General features: G+C 40.9%; 1 protein-coding gene across 1 annotated transcript in view; it reads left to right on the top strand.

The window, feature by feature from the left end:
- DENND1A (DENN/MADD domain containing 1A) overlaps positions 1-23,329 on the top strand; it is a gene marked incomplete at its 5' end in the record, with an annotated part of 202,056 nt that overhangs the window by 78,937 nt on the left and 99,790 nt on the right. Inside the window, 5 exons of the mRNA XM_009892358.1 lie at positions 3,352-3,421; positions 4,232-4,312; positions 6,474-6,527; positions 13,195-13,305; positions 20,675-20,775. Coding sequence (XP_009890660.1) covers positions 3,352-3,421; positions 4,232-4,312; positions 6,474-6,527; positions 13,195-13,305; positions 20,675-20,775 — 417 coding nt within the window. The remainder of the gene's footprint in view (positions 1-3,351; positions 3,422-4,231; positions 4,313-6,473; positions 6,528-13,194; positions 13,306-20,674; positions 20,776-23,329) is intronic.

Raw genomic sequence — 23,329 nt, 5'->3', positions numbered from 1 at the left:
GGTGCCTGCGCTCCCCTGCGCGGGGCTCTGGGCAGTCTCACTCCCCAGCGCTTCCCTTCCTTTGTTTAACCTATGACCTGTGAAAACAAGAGTTAATCAAAAGTTCTAAGGTAGCTAAGAGGAAGGGGAAGTGTTTGGTTACAAATTAAATATGAGCAAGTCATAAGTCATAAATCTTCAGTAGTGCTACCAGTTGTGCCGCTTAAGTTGCATGTGGTACAGAAGGTTTTTGGTTATAAATTCAACCTCCGTTCCTTTGGTGGGGGTGTTTAAGGGCTGCCCCGGGGATTTGCTTTTTGTAAGAAAAAAATCCACATTTTATCTTTTTTTCTTTTGGCAAAGATGTAGAAACAAATTCAGATAACTATATTTCTTTCCTTTTTTTTCTTTTTTTTTTTTTTTTTTTTAAATTTTAGCCTGTCACAACTTGGTCTGATAAAAGCAGAACTGTTTCGCTCTTGAGTAGTAAACGTGGAATAAGTGATGAAGTAGAAGTGTTGAAGATGGCAGGATGAATTAGTTTTCTACCATATCCCAAGCTTTCAGGATGAGAGAGATCCTGAATTCTTGAAATGAGATTGTCTAGCTAATTGGCGCGGTTCTGTGGCGGGTTGGGTTGGTTTGTTTTGTCTTGTCGTGCACCTCTGGTGAGCAGGAGCCGCGCGGATCCCTGTGCGCTGGGCGCTGCCCAGGTCTGCTGCAAACAGCACCGCCTTTCCGCAGCTCAGACCTGCGAAGCTCCTCTCCTCCAAGTGGAACGTTATTCCTAAAATAAGAAAAAGAAGGGGTTATGCTGAGATTCTAAACCGTTATTTGGAAAACATGGATTAAAATAAGGACATTTTTGTGTTTAACAACGGACAGCAACGAAGTTCATTATGAGGTACTGGTGAAGAGAAAAGGGAAAGCCGACCCGGAGCGGACGACGGCAACAGAGAGGGCTCTGCTCCCTTTGGTGGCGTGGGGAGTTTGCTCGTGTTAGGACTTGGTGTGAATATGAGACTTGTTCTGGGCTATTTTTATTAGACTCATGGAAGCTGTCTTCCAGATGCTGGGCAAGAGAATTACAGCTGGATTTGGATGGAGGGCTCTCATGGGTAGAACCTGCAGATTTGTCATGTTTGGTGTATTGCCGTGATAAAGGAGACTCCCTTGAATGTGTAGCGAGGGAAGGCTCGGCTGTGAACAAAGAGGCCCCCAACAGGACAGCTAGATACATCTGTGAGGAAAGAGCAGAGGCTGAGCTTGGCTTGGCAGCTCGGCGGGTGCTGCTGGGTGCCCGCGCCCCACGTTGCGGCGGGTGCTGGAACCTGCGCTGCCCCGCCGCAGGCGCTGGGCTGGGGATGAGGGGCAGCGGGACGGGGACTTGCTTTGGTTTCATGCTTTTGTACTGACACATACGTTATTGTTGAGGGATATTAGTTGTTTAGCGTAAGTAATATTTTAAAAGATTCTCACTTTAATTCTGTACACGTAGTTTTCCAGCAAGGTCCCTGAGCAGCGAAGTGGAGCTTTACATTCGCCTTCCGGAAACGAGTTTTGGGTTCCGGCTCTCGGGGAGATCTCTGCCTTCCTGGTTTTCCGGCTTTTCCAACTCTTTTGATAGATTCCTTGCAAGGATTTGTTTACCAGCTTCTTAATCTCTACTTAGCAGATAGGTTTTGAGAGGATTTCTTGTTACTCTTGTAATGGCTTTTAACTCTGCTGAAGTTTATTTAACTAAACAGAAAGAAAGAAACTTATCTTCTAACTAATCCTTCTTGATTGTTTACAACATAATGCCAAGCTTAAATGCTGTTTAAAGTGGTAATTGTCTGTCTTTTGCCTCTATTCTAATACACAGTTTGTAAAGATGCTTAGAACATATTAATTTAAATGATAATGCTGTCATATAACATGAAAAGTTAAGTTACTTATCAGTATATTTTGATAAGCTACTTACATTTTACAGTAGCATTTGCAGGCTTCAAACAAATGTTAATGATGGAGTGCCATTCGCTTTATCTGTCTCATATATAGCTTCTCACTTCATTTATTACCGAGAGCTGTACAGTTAGGAACCGTGGGGCACTCCATTCTTCACAGTTGTCAGGATGTAGTCATATTTTATAAAAGCTTTAAATCCTGTCTAACTGTATCAAAATAGAATCCATTTGCTTCAGAAAGCATCTGCGATTAAAAAAAGAATCCGTTTGTGCGTCACGCAAACTTGCTTTGCTATTCGCTGCAGCTGAGGGAAATTCCTCACCGGTATTGAAAAAGGAATTGAAATAAAGAGCTGTGTCATGAAAACGGGTACAGAATCGTACCAAAGCATACTGTGGTGAAAGGTAACATCTTAGATTGGATATCTTTAGATTGGATATTAGGAAACATTTTTTCACCAAAAGGGTTATTAGACATTGGAAGAGGCTGCCCAGGGAGGGGGTGGGTTCGCCATCCCTGGAGGTGTTTAAAAAAAGGGCAGATGTGCTGAGGGCCATGGTTCAGAGGTGGTTTTGTCAGGGTAGGTTGATGGTTGGACTTGATGATCTTAAAGGTCCCTTCCAACCTCAGCGATTCTAGGATTCTATGATCTTAGCCGTCTGTCTTATTTTATGGAATGGAAATGTAATGTAAATGACAAAGATGTGATTTTTCTGCATGTTTGTCCATTAAATTTGTTTCTTTATTACTTTTGTACGTTGAGTGCAAATTTCCTTATGGTAAAGTTCCTGTTTGACCTAACTGGGCTGAATACCATGATATAGGATGTGAAATAAGCAACCACAGTTAAAAACCGAGACACTGGTTATGCAATTTTGAAAATCCAGTTGTATCAGGATTCAAACCCACAACAGCCGTCTGTCTTCACTTTACCACGACCCCCAACTCTACGGAAGGCTACTTATTCAACATACGCTTTGGGAAATCATTACGATTAAAAATGTTCCACTGTACGTGAACATAGTGACATTCCGTTACATTTATCTTACAGGTTAAAAACTTCCATGGGGTGGTACGTGTGTTATGTCTGGACTCAGAAGGAGGGTGATCTCCCAGCACTGCCCAAACTGGCACCCCAGTTTGTTCCAGCTGGAGCCGCATTCGATGTTTCGTGCCCACGGGTGGCTGGGAATGCCGGGGGAGGGTAAATGCTGAGCTCAGTCCTCAAGGGAAAGGGATGCTTCAGCCTTCTGGTGGTCTTCTTCGAATGCAAGGTCCGCTGTGGCTTTCCCCACAGATATTTATACAGCGTCGAGTCCGGCGGAGGCTGTTGTTAGGATGCATCTGTACAGTAAAGGTCGGCAATCTTGGATTCATTAACTGAGATTTAGCAAGTTAAAGCTTTTTCTTTCTTTTTTTTTTTAGTTACCTCCCATGGTTTGAAGTCTTTTATAAGCTGCTCAATGTCTTGGCAGATTATTCGGCAAAAGGACAGGTATTATTCTAAAGTACTAACCTTTCTTTTCCCTGCCCAAATACCAAATGAGGGACAGAGGCTAAAAACGAACTGTTGTAAGAAGCGCTTATATCAGAGATGACCATGTGAATTATTAATCTGTGTGTTGCAATAATACATAAGATGATACTCAGCCAAGCTGAAAGTTTGGCAAGTGCTTTTGAAAACTAAATATGCTTTTGAATTATTCTTGGGAAAAGATAAAGTCCAAGATTGCGCCTGTTGATCCAGCACAGGTCAGTGGTTTCCCTGCAGCCACCCATACTGTGCAGACCGTTTGATTACCTGAACTGTGTTCGGCTCGTCCATGCAGTTCCCGTATTGCAGTGTTTCATGAGCCTTTGACAGATGTCTTATCCACGTTTACTTGTCACATAAAGTAAGTGTAGAACTAAGCTTCCTCCTGCAACGCTTACCCATGCAGCATCATCCGGCCTACGCCCTTCAGACACTGTTTTGCTTTTAAAGCAAAGCCAAGTAAGGTTCCATCTTGTGGTAGTGAAAAAATGTGAACTAAGCCATTAAAATTTGCTTCTAAGTTTATAAATGATAATTTATGACACAGAGAAATCGCATATATCACTGCAACACCCAGCTTAGTTTCAGGTATTTAAAATATTACAAGTGTAATCTTCCCAGTTAGGTTGCTGCTTTGATTTATTACCATTTTGTGGTAATAATCGTATTCTGTATTTGTCAGAATCAGTCACATTTGAGTAGAAGCACTTAGGATCGCACCTTCGTCTAGATGACTAAATACTTTTTTTTTCCCTCTCCTTCTTATTTCAGGATAGTCAAAGGAGTGAGCTCCTGGAAACACTACATAAACTTACCATCCCTGAGCCAGGAACCTCTGTTCATCTTGGAATGGTAAGTGAGTGCGAGAGATTCAAACTAAGGTGGTTAATTTTTGTTACATATCATAATAGAGGAATGTCAAAAGCAATTCTCCTTTTTTGGAACTTGGTACAGAGATGTTTTTCTGTGAGGACACAGAGCTGTGAAATTCCCCTTTTCCCATTTGGGGCCCTCTGTTTCCCTTTCCTTAACCTCAAATGTCTTTGAAACGCTGTTCTTTGATTGGAGGAAGATTCTGTATATTCCCCATGGAAACTTCTTACCGTATCAACTGTGACCGGCGAGAGGTCATGGAGCAGCAACATGACATTTATTGTCCGCGCTTCTGCAGAAAGATCTTACAGGTATGCAACGGGGACAAGACTGGAAAGCAAACAGTCGCATACCTGTCGTAGCAGCGTTTTGAGTACCATTTATCACATTTTCTGGTTCCTTCTCCTTCTCCTCTCCCCAAGGAAAAGGCTCGCACAAAAAGGTTTTATTTCATTTCTGTATCTTGTGAGAAAATGAATCAAAGAACAGTGAAAGAATAGATGTGGGATTTTACTGATGGGATTGTATTTTGAATTCAGTCTTCTGGGTTTTTTCTCTTCAAACTAATTTTTGCAGACCAACCTCGTGTTCCAGGCTGTAGTGAAAAAATACTCGCGATGCACATTGCTGCAGTTGCCAATTAGTCATTTAGAGTTCACATGAAAACTAGTGGTGTGTGCAGCCACGGTTCTCTTCACCCTCTCATTTCCTTTACTCCTCCTTCTGCGGTACTTTTTGGCACCAAGCAGCTTTCTCTCCTCGCTGCCCCTGTACCGGCAGTCGACAGGTAACAGTTGTTTGCCCTGGCTGGGTCGCCAGCTGGGGGTGGCAGCGGCCCGCTCCTCTCGAGGGCAGCTCTTTGATGAGCGGCGTTTCTGTTTGAGGGGACGAGCTGGCTCCAAAGGCAGTGATCAGTTGGGATAGTTCAGTTTTTTCATACCAGTGGTTTCAAGGAATGCTGCCGGTCTCCCCTTGTCTTGGACATTTCATGGGCAATGAAGCAAGAAAGGATGTAAAAAAAGCAGCCGAGGGACTGTTAGCTCTGCTGTCTTTATGCATTTTGTTTTGGCTGTTTACAAGCCTATTTTGGGGGTGGGGTGAGGTTCCTGTGTGTGATACAGTTGCATATACTATTCCTGTATCTTTGCATTGCATCTTTTCAACCAAACTGAAACAGTGATCTATCAAAAAGCAGAAATTTGTGTTTATACATTTAGTGTCTATATTCAGTGTGGCTGTTAAACCCGCTTGCTATTTCGGGTTATAGACTGTTCATGAAGCACTGGAATGTCTGAGATATATATACAAGAAAATTGTGCCAATTGTGGAACTACGCCAAGAATATAACAGCCTTTAAAGCTTCAGCAAGTAATTAATAAGTAGCCCTAAGACAAATTGTGGAAATCTTAAAAATAATATAAATTGTGTACACCATTGATTCACAAAAGCAGTTTAGTCGCATCCTCTTCTTTCCCAAAGCCCTAACCGAGAATCACACAAGTCATGCGTGGTCAGATTGGGAAGGAGAGTGAACCTGGTCTCTTGGAATGCAGACAGTTAAAAAATGTAGCGATATAATGGACGATGATATTGTGAGACCAATATAGGCTTTCAAAATGTGTTTTTTAAGGCATATCAGTGAGCAGGTAAGTAGGCATAAAACTTGAGGAAGCATTTCTCAGTAAATTTCCATAACTCCACCATGGCTTGAATGAAGCTTCCCGATGCTGGAGGTCGGGACGGGACCTGCTCGCTGCTGCTCCTGGAGCCGGTCAGGCAGCCTGCGGCGGGCGGAGGAGAGGTGCCTCCAGTTACAGATTGCCTCGGAGCTTCCTTGGCATATGTCGTACGTGGTGCGAGTCTGTCTGTATCAGCGTCTCTGAAGAACAAAAAACCATAATGTGCATTTTTCAGGAGCATTTGATACTTTCTATCGTAATGCATTTCATATTGCGTGTGTGATCGGAGAATGCAGCTGTTGAAATCCATGACAAAGAAGTCGTACTGGTAGTTGGTAACAAACGTTCTGTCGGTTTTACTTAGCTAAGCCACTGCTATTATTGCTGTTACTAATACCACGCAATAAATGTAGATTCCTTTTGACAATATTGCAATAATCAATATTTTGTCTTTTTTTTAGCACTCTTACTTTACCGTGCCTGACATCAGAGAGCTCCCTAGTATACCCGAAAATGTGAGTACTCTAGAGGACCCTGCACTTTACCGTTTCTGTTTGATGTCAGCAGCAAAATAGATAACAGTTGTTACCTCTGTTTGGCCTAGCAATAGATTATATTCTGTAAAATATTGGTAGCTGTTGAAGTGAACTATAGGTGGTTAATTTATAACAAGTATTGGGGGGAAACCATTGTGTTGCTAACTGCAGTAGTACCTGAGTAACGGGGCTTTTGGAGTGCAGCATAACAGTAGAATTTAAAGTCTGCCATTTTAATTAAGAAAAGATACCAAATGAACAGGAAGTTGACAGCGTAATTATAGATGTTTATTTAAAAAACATAAAGCTTTTATTATTATCACCAGTCTATTATTACATATGGTTAAGATTCCATGATCTCTTCATTCTAATAAGTGAAGAAATTTAAAATACAGAACTATATTTTTAGCCTACTCAAAATTGGGAAAGAACCGTGATTTGGTAACTGTATGTAACAGTATGGGGGCGTTTCAGGGAGCAACGATGGACTTAATTTATGTGAAAATTCACTCACTACAATAAGCCTATGAAAAATTCTTGAAAGTAGTCTCAAGGCAGTTTTGTGATTGCCATGTGAGTGAGTACGACAAGAGTCATCCTCTACCTAAACATGCAGGATTACATTAAAAAGGAATTTCATCCACTTGATCAAGACTTCAATTTATATCAAAAAAGACAAGAATCTGTTTAGGTATTTCACCTTTATAGCTAACTTGAATGAGGGTCTGTTTTCTTCTCATAAGTTCCAAAGACTGCTCTTTTAAAAGGAACTTGATAATTTCACAACTAAAGAAGCAATTATTTTTTTCTGGATCCAGATTGACGTTTCGTTCTCCCCTTGCTGACCTCACACTGTTTCCATAGTTTTGTTGGTTTTCTTGATGTGTGAGACTTTGAGTACAACATGAAACTGAAACTAAAAACTCAACTTGGGAAGGAACAGTTGGGACCTGCTGGAGAGAGAACGTACTGGTTGAAATGAATTTTATTTGGAAAAAAAAAAGGTTTCAAATAAGATGTGATGTTTTTATTTATTGAAGTGTTGTGGCTGCTTATTAGTCAAGCCAAGAGTATAATCTTGATACCCAATATCTTCAGTGGAAGAGGTCAATGTTTCAAATGTCCATATTGCTTGTATTTAAGAAAGATCAAATATCACTTGCCTTTTTCTTTAAGTATTAACTTGCCTTTTTCTTTAAGATGCTGTCAGGATTCACATATATATCCTTATTTGAAACATTTTGCATTGATTCAGATGAACATCTCTAGGCTCTTTGCTTTCAAGGTGTGTTATTAGCTGTGGTTGCTGAGGTGGTCATTCTTCTCTTTCTGATAACATCTTTCTTCTGTGTCGTATGTACACAATAGCATTCAAGAGTTGACAATCTGCATTTGTGATTAACAGCTGAAATGTATTAAGGATGAAGTCCTAAAGGAAGGTAGAAAAAAATAGATCTGCTAATTGTACAGTGAGACCCTTCTGAAAGAACGGGAGACCAGTAAAAGTGATGGGTGTGTTAGATGGCTTTCTGAAAATGTCACGCGTACCTGATTTCTTTAGGGCCGCTTTTGCAGAGACTTTAAGCCTCACAAAGTTGTCTTGTATGTGTTTCAGCGTGCCTTGCGTTTCTAGCCAAATGGTAGGGCTGGGAGAAGACAATGCTGGCATTTGTTTCTCTTAAATACTCTTTAATATGCTCCTGCTATGTCTCTCAGCCAAATTTCTATGCCTGACATCTCAGTTTTCTTTCTTGACCGTTTTGCGGTCTGTCTTAGCACCATATACCTCAATTTAAGTCATGAAAGAAAGAAAGAAAAGGGAATCATCCAGACATTTTGTCTTGTTTGTGGATGATTTGTATAGCAGATAACATTTGGGGCTTTGTGTTTCTGTTTGCAAACATGGTTGCTAGCTTTTCTGTGTATGTGTTTACTGACACCTATCCTGTCAGTAAATTCAATAGATGCACTTTTGCCTCTAAGGTGCCTTATTGTTGTAGAAATATGAGATGTTAGGAGTAATTCAAGAGTCAATTCCTGAATCCAGACCAGCTATCAAATCCTGTCCTAATCCAGACATGAAGTTACTTGTTTATAGGGTTTATATTTTATGTTAATCTCTTTTATGCTAATCATCTCAATCTGTAACAATTTGTGTTTGGTAAGCCTCAAATCAGCTGGAGAGCAAGGAAGTTAGTTTATTTCCATTTTGCAGGCTGGCAAATTGGAGGGCAGGGAGAAAAGAGCTAGTGATGGTACAAAACCAGTGGCAGGGTTTAAAAGTAGGTCGTGTGCCTTGGGCCTGCTCTAACTCACATGGAACAGCGTAGTAACACACTACCTGGTAAAGGCTTCGGGAAGTATAGCTGCACGTTTATGCTCTGTTGGTTAAGTCTGCTGGTGATGTTCGCTTTATATCGCAAGTCAGCTTCCCAAACCGTTTGGGCGGGAGACAGGAGACGTGATGAAGGCTCCTGAGTCAGAGGATGCTGTAAAAGCAGAGGCCTCGGCCAGAAGGAGCTGGAAACCCCGTGAAAGCTGAAGGCTCGTCCTTCGTGGAGAGCGCAGTGCGTGACGGGCAGAAGCGTCTTCTCTGAATCACAGAGTGGTGTTGATGTGCCTCCGAGGGGATGGGGCCGTTCCGATGGAGGTCTGCTGTGAAGGGTGGACTCTGCAGGGCCTGGGGTGAACCGGGGCTCCTCTGGCAATCCAAGGGGAAGAGCGCTTCATTCAATTAACAAATATATATGCCTATATATATACACACACACCCCCACCCAAATTTAAAAAGCTAGGGCTCATTGTAAGAAAGAAAAATAATAAAAATCAAATCCATTGGTCTAACTGTTGTTGCAGTTGACCGCCTTCTATTTCTCATGCGTTTAATTTGTTTCTTTTTTCCTAATAATTATTGTATAATTTCTTATGAGGATTTTCTCTGTCAATGCAACTTGCATGTAGAATTGAAGCATATTAGGGAGTAATACAAGGACATTAAATGAGCATAAATCTTCATGGATTTTAATCAATTGGCCTCATTTATTGAAAATTCTACATATCTTATCAGTAATTACATTTTAAAACCCGTATTAGGAAAAGTTTTAGTAGGGCCAACCTTTGAAGTTGCACATAATGATTAATGGAGAGCTGCACAGAACTCTATTTGGAATGTTAACAAACTTCTTGGAACTATCTGACTTTGTGTCAGATCAATACGTTTAATGAGTCACAAAAACATTTAGCATGGACACTTTTATGTAACAGCTAAGTATGCACTTTTGGAAAAGACTGAAGTTGTGTGAAAGACTTGTAAATGCATTGTGACTTCAGAAATAAATTGGGTTCATTGCAGGAAATACAGTGCAAGACTGTACGTTTCCTACTAGTACCTGTTGTGTTTCAGAAATACCGGGTGAGTTAGTGCTCTGCAAGGAGGACATTTTCTTGGCAATGATGTTCTGGTGTATTTTCGTATCACTGAGTCCTATATTTCAAACTGCCTGACTTTTCACTCATTGTAACGTACGTCTCTCGCTCCCTGTTCTTAAAATCCAACCCCCACCCCCTGATTTCTATATTTACACCATTTGATAAAGTGTATTGTCTGCACGATTTTGTTCTCCCAAACAGCAGCATGGGTTACACAAGAGCGTTAGCTGTACGCCGGGTTACCTACCCCATGTTAGGTTTTGTATGTGTGATATTTCAAAGAAAACAAACTTCTAAATAAGGTGAAGGATTTCTAATGGGAGGATGGAGAAGGAAACCTGACTCAATTCTATTGACCTGCTCTAACAGGAAATGTACTGAAGTCTGTAAATAAAGCTGTTCAAGAGCAAACCGTAATCTATATTGCTATGTTTGAGCTTTACTCTTTGCAGAGGAGAGAACTCATTCGTTTGTTCCTTCTCACTGAAGAAATACATGATTTTATTTTTTTTTTTTAATCTCAAAAGTCACTGTGCATGTGCATTTGCTCATATTAGGTAGCAAATGATCAAATAGATAATTGATCTAGGAATGAACTGTCAAAGGAGCATAGGGGAATTTCGTGGCACTCTTGCTGAGTTTTCAGAGGCGTGAGGATACCTGTTCTCATATTTTATTTTGAAAATCCCACTTTTTACTCTCACAAGAAAGGATTAAATCCCAGGAAACAAAATACACAACAATTATACTGCAAGTTGGAATGCTTTCATTTGTATTTATTTAACTCATTCATGGTTTTGTCACTTACGAGACATGTCTTTCAAAATACATGTGTAAGTCCCAATTTCATCTTCAAAGATGACAGCTTTCTTATAAATAAAACTTAGAGCTAACACGTGAATTTCCTTAGTATCAATACATTACCATACAGCCCACATGCTTCGCAGGTGTCATTGGCAAATTTCTGAGAGCAGACAAGACTAAAACCTTATAAATCTTTCCATCTGAAGGTACATTTGTGTCAAAGCCAATATTTCTCTACAATAAACTCAATGAAAGAGTAATTGTAAATCAAGTCCCAGTGTCTATTTTCCTCTCACTAGTGGATCCTGTTGCCTTATAAACACATCCATGCACACACATATCTACATACTCAGGCGGAACGTAGGGATTATGTGCTCCTTTCACCATGCCCCTAATTTGGATGGCATCGAAGGGAGTTCAGTGCTACTTAAAAATTCTTTTAATTTGCACTATTTGCAGTAATTGTGTCGTCATGCGCTGTGTTTTGGCGTCGTGGAAAGATGGGTGAGAGGGGGAAGAAGAGTCGTAGAGAAGACAGCTTATGTTTAGACAAAAATATCATGCTAATCAGCACAGATGGGATGAGAAATACAGAAAAAGTACACGATAGTTTAATAGGTTTTTGGCAAAATGTGTCGGCTTTTTTTTTTTTCTTCTTTGTATATACCTGTCTGTGGCCATAGCTTTTCCGTAACAAAGACCTGAATGATTGTCTTACATTAACGTGTTTGAAGCTAACCATAATGAGCTTAGGTTTTATCTATCTATGTAGTGGTACAAAAGTCTTCCAAAGACAATGCTTAATTTTTCTTTAGCTCTTTGTGTTTGGATGGCAAGCTGTGGAACATATTTTTGCACAGTATGAAGCATCTTGGCAGACTTTTCAGGCCAAGTATTGGTGGTTTTAGAGTTATCTTTGGATCTGTCAAAAGTGCTAATAGGCTTTGTTGAGCTTCTTTAAGTTTCTAAATCGTATTTGCTTTTTGCTTTTCTGCACTTTTTTATTTGACGATGATTAAGATTGCACTTGAATTCATGACTAATCTGGTTTTGCTCTCACATGTGCTTTTTGTATAAGACTGCCTTTATCATACAGCAACCCTTTCGTATCCGTAAGAAGCTAATTGGATACGAATTCCCTAATTCAGCATTTTTGGGTGTATTACCTTTCCCTCCACCCCCACCCCCTTTTTTTTTTATTTCTGTGTTTTAAGGAGTGAGAATATCCTCTACAAACAAAAGTCCTTTTTGGTTTGCCTTGCAGTGTGAAAACCCCGTATAACACCATGCGTTTTGATCAAGTTACCTACATGGTGACTTTCCAGTTTTGGGAGTCAAGATCTTAGGATCACATTCTGCTGTTCATTAGAAGACATCTTAATGATGTAGTAAATGAGGCGGGATGCGTGCCCCCGCCGCATGTGCAGAGGGCAGTTACGTTGCTGTCGAGGAACGGGTAATGTGCAGGCTGACGGGATGCAGTGGCCGTAGCCTCTTGTGCAACTTGCTCTGTTTTCTCTTTTGAATTTCAGTTATTTACAGTAATTTTTACATAAGTACTTTTTAATATTCTGAGCAACAAAAGCATGGAAGAAGGCCGTGTTGCCTAGGAAGCGTGTATGGAAAGTTTCGGCGGTGTTCTTGCTTGTGTCTTGGTCTTTCTATCTGTACTTTAAAGGCAGGTTGCAGAAGTGCTTTGCTTACAATATTCTTCCGCTGCAGTTAATTTTCTTTGTACTATGTAAACGTATCAATCACTCAGGTACAACTGGGTGTTTGAATGCTGCCTCTCCATCAGACACGGGCATCCATGAAAATTTTCAGAGCGAGAGAATCGTCTGTCTCCTTCCTCAGTTTCCCCATCCCCCCGGGAAGCGCTTTCTGCCCTCCCGCGCGGGGCAGCCCGTGTCTGCGTGCGCGCAGCGAGGGGTCAGGCAGCCTGCGTGCTCTCAGACTGCTTCTAGCTTGTCTGTGAAATCCCCACGTCTGTTTCTGATGGTCAGAATTGTTCCAGCGTAGACTGAGTTTACACTTGAATTTGTCATATTAGAATTGTCCTCTGCGAGAGCTGGTTTTGTTCTTGGGCTGTGAGATTCTTTTGGTACTTAATCAGGCAGATTGGAAGTTTCCATAAAAGTGACAGAATGTATTTTTTCTCAGAGAAGTGTCTTGTATTTAAGAAACTGTGGATGAAACGTCATTTCATTATTCTAAGATGTAGCTCCCCAAACGTGAGGGGAAAGATACTGCGACTAGAAAGTACTCAAACATAAGATGACATACTGCTTTCTTTTTTTAAGCCACGTACTGGATGTAGCGTAATAGGAGGATGAAACCTGTTGGTTTTTTTCTTTGTTAAGGACACTTTTTTTTTGTAATATCATGAATCAAAAATTATTTTCTTTCTTCCCAGAGAAATCTGACCGAGTATTTTGTAGCAGTTGATGTCAACAACATGCTGCACCTCTATGCCAGTATGCTGTATGAACGCCGCATCCTCATTTGTTGTAGTAAGCTGAGCACTGTAAGTAAAATGCAGAATATTTTTTTTCTATTCACAGTACTTTTTTTAAAATGACAGTTGTATATAAGAAAAGATCTGATGGTCTCCAGGTCCCCCTTCCAACCTCAGCTGTGCCACCTCATCTCAATTCTGTGGTTCTGTGTGGTGATTTTACTGAACTTATGTTGGGCTCTAATGTTCAAATGAAAAAGGGGGTTTTGGGTACCAGAAGTCTTGGGGTTGTTTGGGCCATAAATGTACAAACATTTATGCCATAGTGAAGTCCCTTTTACATAATTTAGTCAACAGGAAAAAACATAGATGAATGATACTGTCAAATGGATGTTCCAGTGACCTTTTCTGGATGGACTGAAGGAGTGGGCTAAAATACATCGACAATCCACATTTTTGCAGTTTTGTTTGATAAGGTGTAGTCTTAATGCATCTTAGGCTCCATCAAGGGTCTGAGAGATGAAAGCTACTGAGTGCTCTAGAGTACTCTCTTCTAAGAATGGCTGGACATCAAAACAAGCACACAGCTTGATTTAGTTCAAAGTTTTGTGTTATGCATTTTAAGGTTTATCAGTCAATAAGATTGTGATTTTCTTTATAAAAGAAAATGTTAAGTTTTCGTTCTGTTTGCTCTGTAAATGGGTATTGATTGCTCTCCTTTATGAATGATGAGCGTAAGACGGTTTAACTAATGTTGCTTTCTAGTGCTATGGAGTAAGTACTTGAGTGGTCCTTTCTAAAATACGAGCTTCCATTTCCATTTCGTATGGTCTTAACTAGTCTCTTGCTGCATGACCATGACCTACTTTGTGTTTGAGATTCATGGAATTGTAAATACTGTGGAAGGCTGAAATTATATACATAAAATCACATGAGACTGGTCTGTCGATACAGGGCAGAAAAATGAAAGAGAGTAAGACTTCATACTTAATCTCAGCATAACTATTACAGTAGTGTTTTGGAAGGTAAGTGAAGTGAGGAAAGTTAGAATAATCTCTGGGACTAATAATCTCTGGTATTAATTATTAAATGCTTACAATCAGTCCCACATTTAACCAAGAGAATTTAAGTATTATAAAGTTTAATATCACAGAAAACTTGTAAAATCTTAACTTTTATATCTGCCAAGTGTTCTGTGTCCTCCCTACTAAAATAAGGAAAAATCCACCCAGGCCTGGTGATTGAATAAACTGAAAAAAAAGAGGTGTTTATTTCAGAAACCTAAAGAATGAAAAGGATAGTAAATTATCAGAGAGGAGGGAAGAAGAGAACGGCTATCCAAAGCATTTCACAATTTGTGTGGCTGGTTGGTTTAATCTCTCCCTTTGTGACAGAGCCTGGGAAGAAGAATTACTTACCTGTCACTTTGCCTTCCTTAATGAGCCGTTTCACAAGTAGGGTTGTGTTTTCTTTCCTATCTTTCTGCTATTTCTCTTCCTTTTGCCTCTGTCCAAGATAAAAGCATGTCTGGTTCTTCGGTAGGGAGGGGTATTCATACTGTGTGTTCTTATCTTACAACTTTATATATAAACTGCTCCAAGATTGGAGTGACAGTGTAAGACAGGTTTGAAGTGTTGGGCCAGAGCCAGCGATTCCTGCCTGCACGCTCTGCGCTGCGTGTTCCAGCAGTAGGAACAAGCTGCATTATTTTATTTCAAACTGTGCTCAGCGGAAGCCAAGACCTTGTAACTGGAAACGTACCAAACTGCGAATTCTCAAAGTAAAGTGCGGGTGGTGTGGTGGTGAGGGAGATTGGTTTCTTTGTTTTTATTTTTCAGTTTTTTGACAAAAAAGTGAAAGGGACCTATTTGCGCTTGTTTGGTTTGGTTTTTTTTTAACTTTGAGAGACATGGCACACTCCATACTTAAGGCTGGAATTTAATATCAGGTAAGAGAGAAAATTAAACAGTCCTGGATAGAAAGTATTTTACGGTGGAATGAATTTGTGCTATAGTACATCATATCAAATTCAAATTTTGATTTGAAATATCCTTAATATAGTTAAGTTGGATAAGGTTTGGGGGTAACTGAATGAGGCTGTTTATTAGCTATTTTATAAGCCACGTGTATGGAACCTGTGGAAGAATTATTGCTGTTTTCTTGGATTTTTTCTTTTTTTCCTACAAAAGGAAACTCAGACAATTTTTCAGAATGTTAAAGCAATTATTTGTGTTAAATTTCTTTACATATTCTGTGACCTAACTACTCATGAAAAGCCAGATATGAACCAAAATGCGTGAAACCCCCGTGCTTGGCAAATGACCCCCTGCTGGTGGGAGCATGCGGCTGCAAAAATGGAACAGAAGAGCTTTCCTTGCATCCGGTGTTCTCTCTTCCATCCCGACCTGCTCGCGCAGCCCTGCCTCAGCACGGCGTGGTGACCGGTTGCGGCAGGGGCAGCAGCAGGTTGTCTCTCACTGTAGAGGGTGGCTTACACGAAGCCAGGCGACTCTTAAAGGACTTAAATTTGTGAATTTCTGTGATGTTTGTTTGGCTCCATCATACCGAAGTGAATTTCTTTACCTAATTTTACTGTTATTTTTTGAGTGTTAATACAAATCAAGAAGATACCATTCTGATATTGGTGCTCTTTTGTTCCTGGGAGTTGAGAGCTCGCCGTGTCACTTCTTCCGTGTCACGGGCAGCTCTGATGCACAGCCTCTTATTCCCTGGCTGCTTCCTGAAGTGGAAAGACAAAGTATGATTCATACTGTTCCCCAAGCGTCCTTGTGATGCAACATAGCTGAGAGCTTGCACGGTTCTACAGCAGTCTTACAACTCCTGGTTCGAGTGTACACGCTCTGCCTTCCCAGGGGCGCCAGTGCTGTCCCCGTCACCCGCCAGGGTGGGTTGACACCTCCAGACGGCCTTTGCAACCGCCCCGCTCTCGCTGCCTAATTCTTGTGTAGCTCAGGCTTAAGGTTTCTGCTTTGTTTTTAGCCCTGAGTCATGCAGAAAATTGATTTTACAAACATGCAAAAGTGCTCGTTTTTCCCTGTATATATCACAGATTTGTATTGCACATTTGTAGCCGTGTACTGCATCTGTGAAACCGCCGTGTGTCTGCACCAGGAGAGAGAGTGAAACGCGCTGGAAAATGGCCTTGTATAGTTCAGCATCAGTTTAGAACTTTTACATGTGTGACAAAATCCCATTGATTTAATTTCCTCAAATGAGGCTTTGCAGAGTATTAAATACAAAACTGCGAAAACTGAAGTAGTGAGTCGGCGTCTGTCTTACACGGCTGTCTGTGTGCGCGCTCTCGCCACGGCTGCAGGCAGCTGAGGTGGTGGAACTAATCTGATTTCAAAATGCTGGATTCCTATAGTTTTGACAGTTGGGCATTTCTCAGGTTGCCTTATTATTAAGTGCTTGTTTTCTGTATGGCAATCACTAATCAGGTGAGGGCTCCAGCAAATATGCTATTTCTTTTTTATGAGCCCTTATCTTGGCAGAGTTGAAGGACAGTGCTGGTGCTCACCCATGGTAGTGCGTTATTTGAATTCATGCCAGATAGCAAGGTGGGAGTACATCTCAAAAATAAGTGACAGGTTCTGCTCAGATGTCTGCAGTGTTGAGCATTATGTCTGTTTAATCTTTTCTTGCTGAGTTTTAAAACCAATGGGAGGGGGGCTTGGACGGGGCCGCCTTGCATTACTGAGTTCGCTCCTCTACAGCGGCAGCCATGTGTTAGAATAATGCTGGGAAATAATCCATTTGATCCTCATAGAAGCAATTTTTTAAGTAAGAATTAAATTTTTAAACATTATTTTTTCCAGACTTCTTTTTGATTTGGAGAACAGAAGCAGAAAACATAAAGGATTTTGGACCATAGAGGAAAAACTGCAGTGGGAAAGCATGCCCTTTTTTCTGCTGCTTATTTTGGAACTAGGCTGTGCCTTTCTTCTAATCTGTGAGAGAGGAGCATCTTCTCCAGTAGGAATAATATAAAGATAACTTGAAATATAATAGGATAGGGATAAATCTGTAGTGTTTCATGAGTCGTGAATATAAAATAAATTCAAGATTTTGGAGCTTCTAACTTTCGCTTTAATTAGTGTCCCAACATACTAATATTTCCATCCCATATGGATCATAAAATAATGTTCACCTGCTAATAAAGAGCTTTCTTATTGAGAAAGACTGAACAGATTCCTTGTTCAGATACTTGCTGTACCCCGTCTGCTTCCAAAGACGCTATTTCCTTAGGACGGTGGTTCAAATGTAGCTTAAATTCTTGCATATTCTCACTGATGAACCCCGTTGGCAGCACTGGGATGCTTCTGAGCTTTGTGGACCCTCTTGTTATGACACGTGCCAAACGGAGCTTTGCTGAGGGGAGGAGTGACTGCGTAGCTTCCGTGGGAGACAGGACGGAAAAATCTAAGGGATATTAAAAGAGGGTCAGACAAGAATCTGCCTCCGGATGTTATCGGTGTTTCTTGAGAGAGTTTGGTGACGTTGTGGAGCCAATGAAGTGGGTGTTAAGATGAATAGAGATGAAACAGTACTATTTGTGCAGATAATTGTCACTAATTCAAGAAACTTTTTGGCCAAATTATCTGTGGTTCAGTATGGTAGAGAATTGGTAAAGAGCTGGGTGTAACAGACGGGACAGAAAGCAGGGTGCAGGGAGGGTTTGTTTGCAGTCCTGGGACGTGGGACGGCTGTGCAGCCCCCAGCAGCTTCTGCGTAGAGAAGCTTCACTGCTGCACACCGCGATGCGGCTGCCGAGGTCTGAAGATAGTAAGATCAAAGTAGATTCTGGAAAAGAAACACAAGAAGAGAGATGAATCTGAAGAATAAGATCTGATTTCAGAAATTTATATTTGGAGTTGAAAGTTGGGTGTGATAACATTCTCCCTTGAAGGAACTGCAGTTCTTGGAGCTACATGGAAATACTTGGAACCTGTCACAATGAGGAGAAGAACTAGTGAATGCGGAAACAAAGGCTCTTGGGGAAGAATAAATATGACCTTTGCAAAAGAAATCCATGCCTCGAATCTCAAAAACCTTTAAAGATATAGCTAAGATTGAATTGTTGAATTCTTCAAAGCTATTAAAGAAATTGTTGTGGCATAGGAGAGTTTGAGCCTCTTGAGGGTAAACAACTGGCTAAAAGGGTGAGAAAAATCACCAGTTTTCCTAATCTTGGAAGTTGCTAAGCAGTCCAACAGTGCTCTATTCTGGAACGTGCTCGATATCTTAATGAAAAACAGTTTTAAAAAAAGGGAGACAATGTTGTAGCAGTCGTTTTGTTGCATGGCATGGATAAATATAAAATAATGCTTATGGGAGAAAACACTTCTAACCATGTAAGCAATCATGGTCTGAATAACTGAAGTAATTATTACCACTCAAAAAGAGATAATGGAATTTTTTTAAAAATAGAGAGATGGATCTATGAAAATGCCAGCTTATTACTCAGTTGAAGACTTAGAAGCCAAGAAGTTATTATGAAGGGAGTAGAGAACGAAAAAGAAGGGATAATGCCACTAGATATGTTCACGGCTTGCCCACCGTGGGAATATTGCATGAGTTCTTATCGACTCCAGATAAAAAATGATAAAGTAAAACAGTGAAAAGTACAGAGAAGGGTAAGAAGAACAAGCAAATAGACAAAATAATCTCTGTTAGGGAAAGCAGATCAGAGCTCTTCACCCAGCCTGGTAAAGATACTGTGGAGGTAGGGAACTTGATAGAGATACAGAAGGTCATGTGTGGCCCTTAGACAATGGGTAGGAGATTATTTTTTTATTTAGTGTCTCAAAATGCTAAAGACTCCGAGCACACACTAAAGCCGAGAGGGAACAGGCTCAAAATGAAGAGGTGGGGCAGTACTTTCCAAAGTATTTATGTGAATTCACTGGCGCATGAAGTGCAGCTGCAAGCTGGTGGGGACTGAGAAAATGGGAAATACCAATTTTATTGGTGAATGTGTTGATCAGCGGTTTTAGTAATTAGTGTTGAGCCCAGTTGGACAGATTACTGGGAGACGAGGGATTTTTGATCAGGCTTAGCAGGCCGTTCTTTTTCTTAGGTTTTCCTTGATTAGGTGATAGGGATAATTGGAACTCAAAAGCATTATTAAACAGACAGATTATTCGTATATTTTAGCCACAATAACAGTATCTCTCAACTAGGTACAAGCTGTAGCTTCAAAATCTGGCTTTGCTTGGTTTCATCTCACACAACTTCAGGCCACCACGCGGACCTCAGTCCTTAAGAATTTCTCTTTTCAGTATTTGGAAGCAGTGTTCTCCCTCCTTCCTATTGTCCAGACAAGCATTGTACCCTCGATTTCGTTGTACCTTCAAATAACGGGCAGGCTTTTGTTGAGTATTGTTTTCAAAATGTGTCTCACAAGTGAAGCACATGGTAGTTCTTGTGCTGGGTATGGTTTGAGATTAAATGACACTCTAAACTGCAAAACGCTGTCAGCGTGGCTGTGATTGTCTCTCACCTCTTAGTCTTTTCCTTGAACGTGTCTATTTGTATGACTGTTCTGATTTATTTATTTATTTATTTTCTATTTTCCCAAGTACGTGTGTGTTCATATCTGCTTCTTACAGTATTTTGACTATAGCTTTTGCTCAGATGTCCTTATTGAGGATTACCACCTTCTCCATTTTAATATCCTTAGTGAATGTGACAAATATCCTGCTTATCTTCTTTTCCAAATTATTAATTATCGTTTGAAATAGGATTGAGAGACGTAATTTCCTCCAAAGCTCTGTGCGGGTTTGGCCCGTGGTTTGACTGCCACCTGTGTTTGCTGGTGGTGATCTCTTCCATTCAGTACTTGCCAACATCAAAACCATTCCGAATGAGTTTTTAAAAATATAACTGAGAAATCCAGTGGATCAAATGATTTGGTGAAGGGCAATTAGATAAAAATCCCTTTTAAATAACAAAAATTTAGTCACTGAGTTTGAAGAGGTATGCCACTCACATTGTATCTTCCTGAGCTCAAATATTTTTTCAGTTCATGTTATAATTTCAATGTAGTTTTATGGTATTTAATGGATGGTAATTACCAGGATTGGGAGATTTGCCTTTACTATTTTTTAGTTCACTTTGTGTTTTCATTTCCATGTTTCTGTTGCTTTATAGAACACTGGGTGTTCTTTTCAGGATTTGTTTGTTAAATGAATCATGTTCTCAGCTGTTTACAAAGTCAGTGGAATGACAACCACCGTAAACCAGTCATGCTTCACCCACCAATGCCCTTTTTCTTAACAAGAGCACCGTATATTTTGTAATAAAGCATGTTGATATGAAAGCAGAATTGATTCTTTACTTTTTTTTCTTCTAACTTTACCTTTTTAAGCTTGCTTTTTGTCTTATTTATGATCCCGTTTTAATATGTGTTTTTCAGTTAACTGCCTGCATTCATGGGTCTGCAGCTATGCTCTACCCGATGTTCTGGCAGCATGTTTACATTCCTGTTCTGCCCCCACATCTATTGGACTACTGTTGGTAAGGCTATATATATGTGTGTGTGTGTGTGTGTATTATCTATATGTAGATATATCACTTAGATTCACAACGGTTTTCGCATTTCTCTATAGTAAGTCTTAAGTCCTCTTATGATGCAACTGTTACTTTAAAAATATATAGACATATTAAGGAAACATCCAACCTGGGAAGTAAAAAAAAAATTATTTTCATGGTGAGATATAATTGTCTATCGGTACCTTGAAATACTCTAATGTGAGTGGTTACTATGGAATGCTGAAACTTAGATGTTGTGTAATTAAAATCTGTTTTCAGCGTATCTGTGTTAAATGTTACAATCCGAGTTAAGACTCCAAGGGCAGAGGATACAGTGGAGAAGATACTCTCATTTTTCTGCTTTCCTGAACTTCTGTTGGGGGTGGAGGGAAAGCTACTTGTTTTCCTGTGGTGATCTTTTATTATCAGTGTGTGTTTAGAATATGGTATTTACCTTATTTTGAGGAATGAATACAGACCTTTCAAAAACTTATTCATGATCACGATGTGACAAATTTTGGCAACATCATGTAATGTCAAAGCTGGCCCTGTTTTGACCGGGAGCTTGGACCGGTTGCCTTCCGAAGGGTCATTCCAACCCATTCTGTGCTTCCACCCTGCCCAGCTGGCCGAAGCAGCCTCCTTGCTCGCTGCTGGGCTCCGCAGGCTCCCGTGCCGCTGGGCGCCTGTCTTGGACTCCAGTTCCCAGCTCAGAAGCCTCTCTGCAGTGCCCCTCCTACCGTCTCGCAGTTTCTACTTTGGTTTCTAGTGCAAAGTCACACAATTCAGCCTCATCAGCCGTAACATCATCTCCCCTGTTTGCCATGCACAGGAACGGCGGATGAGTGCTCTGAGTAGTTAACGAAGAGGAAGTTTAAGATGCTGCTGATTTTAGTTGCTCGGCCCTTAGTCACTGCTTCCCACGCTGCGTTTGTGTGACGTGCTCTTGGCTTTTTCTTCCCTCTGTGTACGTAGCAGGGAGGTGAAGTTTGCTCAGAGAGAGCGGCCTCACCTTAGGCTTCCTAGGGAAGTTGAACGTTCCAGCCCTCTTAGAGAGCCAATGGAACTGTCGCCCGGGCACGCAGGGATGGAATTAGTATGGCCAAAGCTTGGCTGGAGTTAAACTGAGGGATGTGGAGGGTAACGAGAGGCTTCTACGGGCTTGGAAGGAAAAGGGAAGCCCGAGGGAAATGTGGACCTGCTGCTGTGTGGTCATGTAGTCAAGTGCTGAAGGACACGGAAAGGGCTGAGGGACTCCCTGCCTTTGTCTTTACTGGCCGGCTCTGCCCGCTGGCCTTGGTGGCTGCCCCTCGCGCCCCTCGGGAGTGTGGCGCTTAATGCTCATGGGCGATGATTTGGAAAGGTGGGAAGAGCCTCCCTCTGCCCCCGAGCATTTTAAACAGTCCTTTTCAGTAAAAAAGTTAAACTCACTGTGTCATCTGATACCGCATTTGAAGTGGGGCTCTTAGCGTGGAGGTTGGCTGGCTTTCTTACGAATGGCAGTGTTCAGCGTGAGGTTTCCTCTGCACTTAAGCGAGAGTGAGGGACCGGCAGGGATAAGTAGCATTTTTAAGTGAAGTGCTAGGAGCTGAAACATGTAGATTTAAAGGAAGCTTGTTCCTCTGCAGATGATTTAAATGTTAAGTATGTGCCTATGTGGAGGATACACTGAACGGAATCTAAAAACTATTATCTCCTGTAGAAATGAACCTTCAATTTACTCACTGCACAGGAAGGGCAGATTCCAGTCATTTGCGCTGCCAGCAGGTGCCCTTTCTCTGCATAATGGGCTTCGCATGTGTAATTAACACATGAAGGCTGCTGCTGCCAGCTTTTTCTTCAGGTACATGCTGCTAGGAGTTTTCAGGACAACGATGTGGGCCACAAGAGGCTTTTACGCCGGGTTTGAAGATTAGGTATTCATCGACTTTCTGACAAAGCCATGTTAAAAGGGACGAAGTCCAGACCCCGCGGTCGGGAGCAGAAGTGGGCAAAAAGCAAACTCTCGGGCAGTGCACCCAAGGAAATACAGACACAAGTCACTGAGCTCTACTGAATGAATTCTTTCATGGCGTCACACGCTGTCCATATAACGATTGAGCCAGCTAGCGTATGAAAAGTATGATTTGGAAATGTATAATTATTAGGCAGACTGTAATTGCATGCTCATAAATACAGTAACTGGTTACCTTAGCCAGATACGGACTTTAATTGGAGAGGTAGCTACACAGGCTCTAATTGTTTGAGTAAGTCAATTTAGCAGCAATCTATGTGCCATAAATAAATTTCTCAAAATAGAATCCATCTATTTTGTAACCATGTGAACTTAGAGAGGTCATTTTTGCCGAGGAGGACCGAGAAATCAGCTCCGTGCCATCTGCTTTAAGGTGGTATACTTGCTCATTGACGTCTGCCTCTTAAGGGAAATGACCTAAGATTATTTAAAATAAAAGGGTCTAATTTAATTTTAATTATTGTCTTACTATTTCTTTTGCAAATGTGACATAAGAATTTTAAAGAGCTGAAAGGAAAACCAAAT

This window comes from Charadrius vociferus, unplaced genomic scaffold (assembly GCF_000708025.1).
Source record: "Charadrius vociferus isolate BGI_N301 unplaced genomic scaffold, ASM70802v2 scaffold549, whole genome shotgun sequence".
Taxonomy (NCBI): Eukaryota; Metazoa; Chordata; class Aves; order Charadriiformes; family Charadriidae; genus Charadrius; species Charadrius vociferus.
The sequence above is the reverse complement of the archived record's forward strand: the minus strand, read 5'-3'. Positions and strand labels throughout refer to the sequence as shown.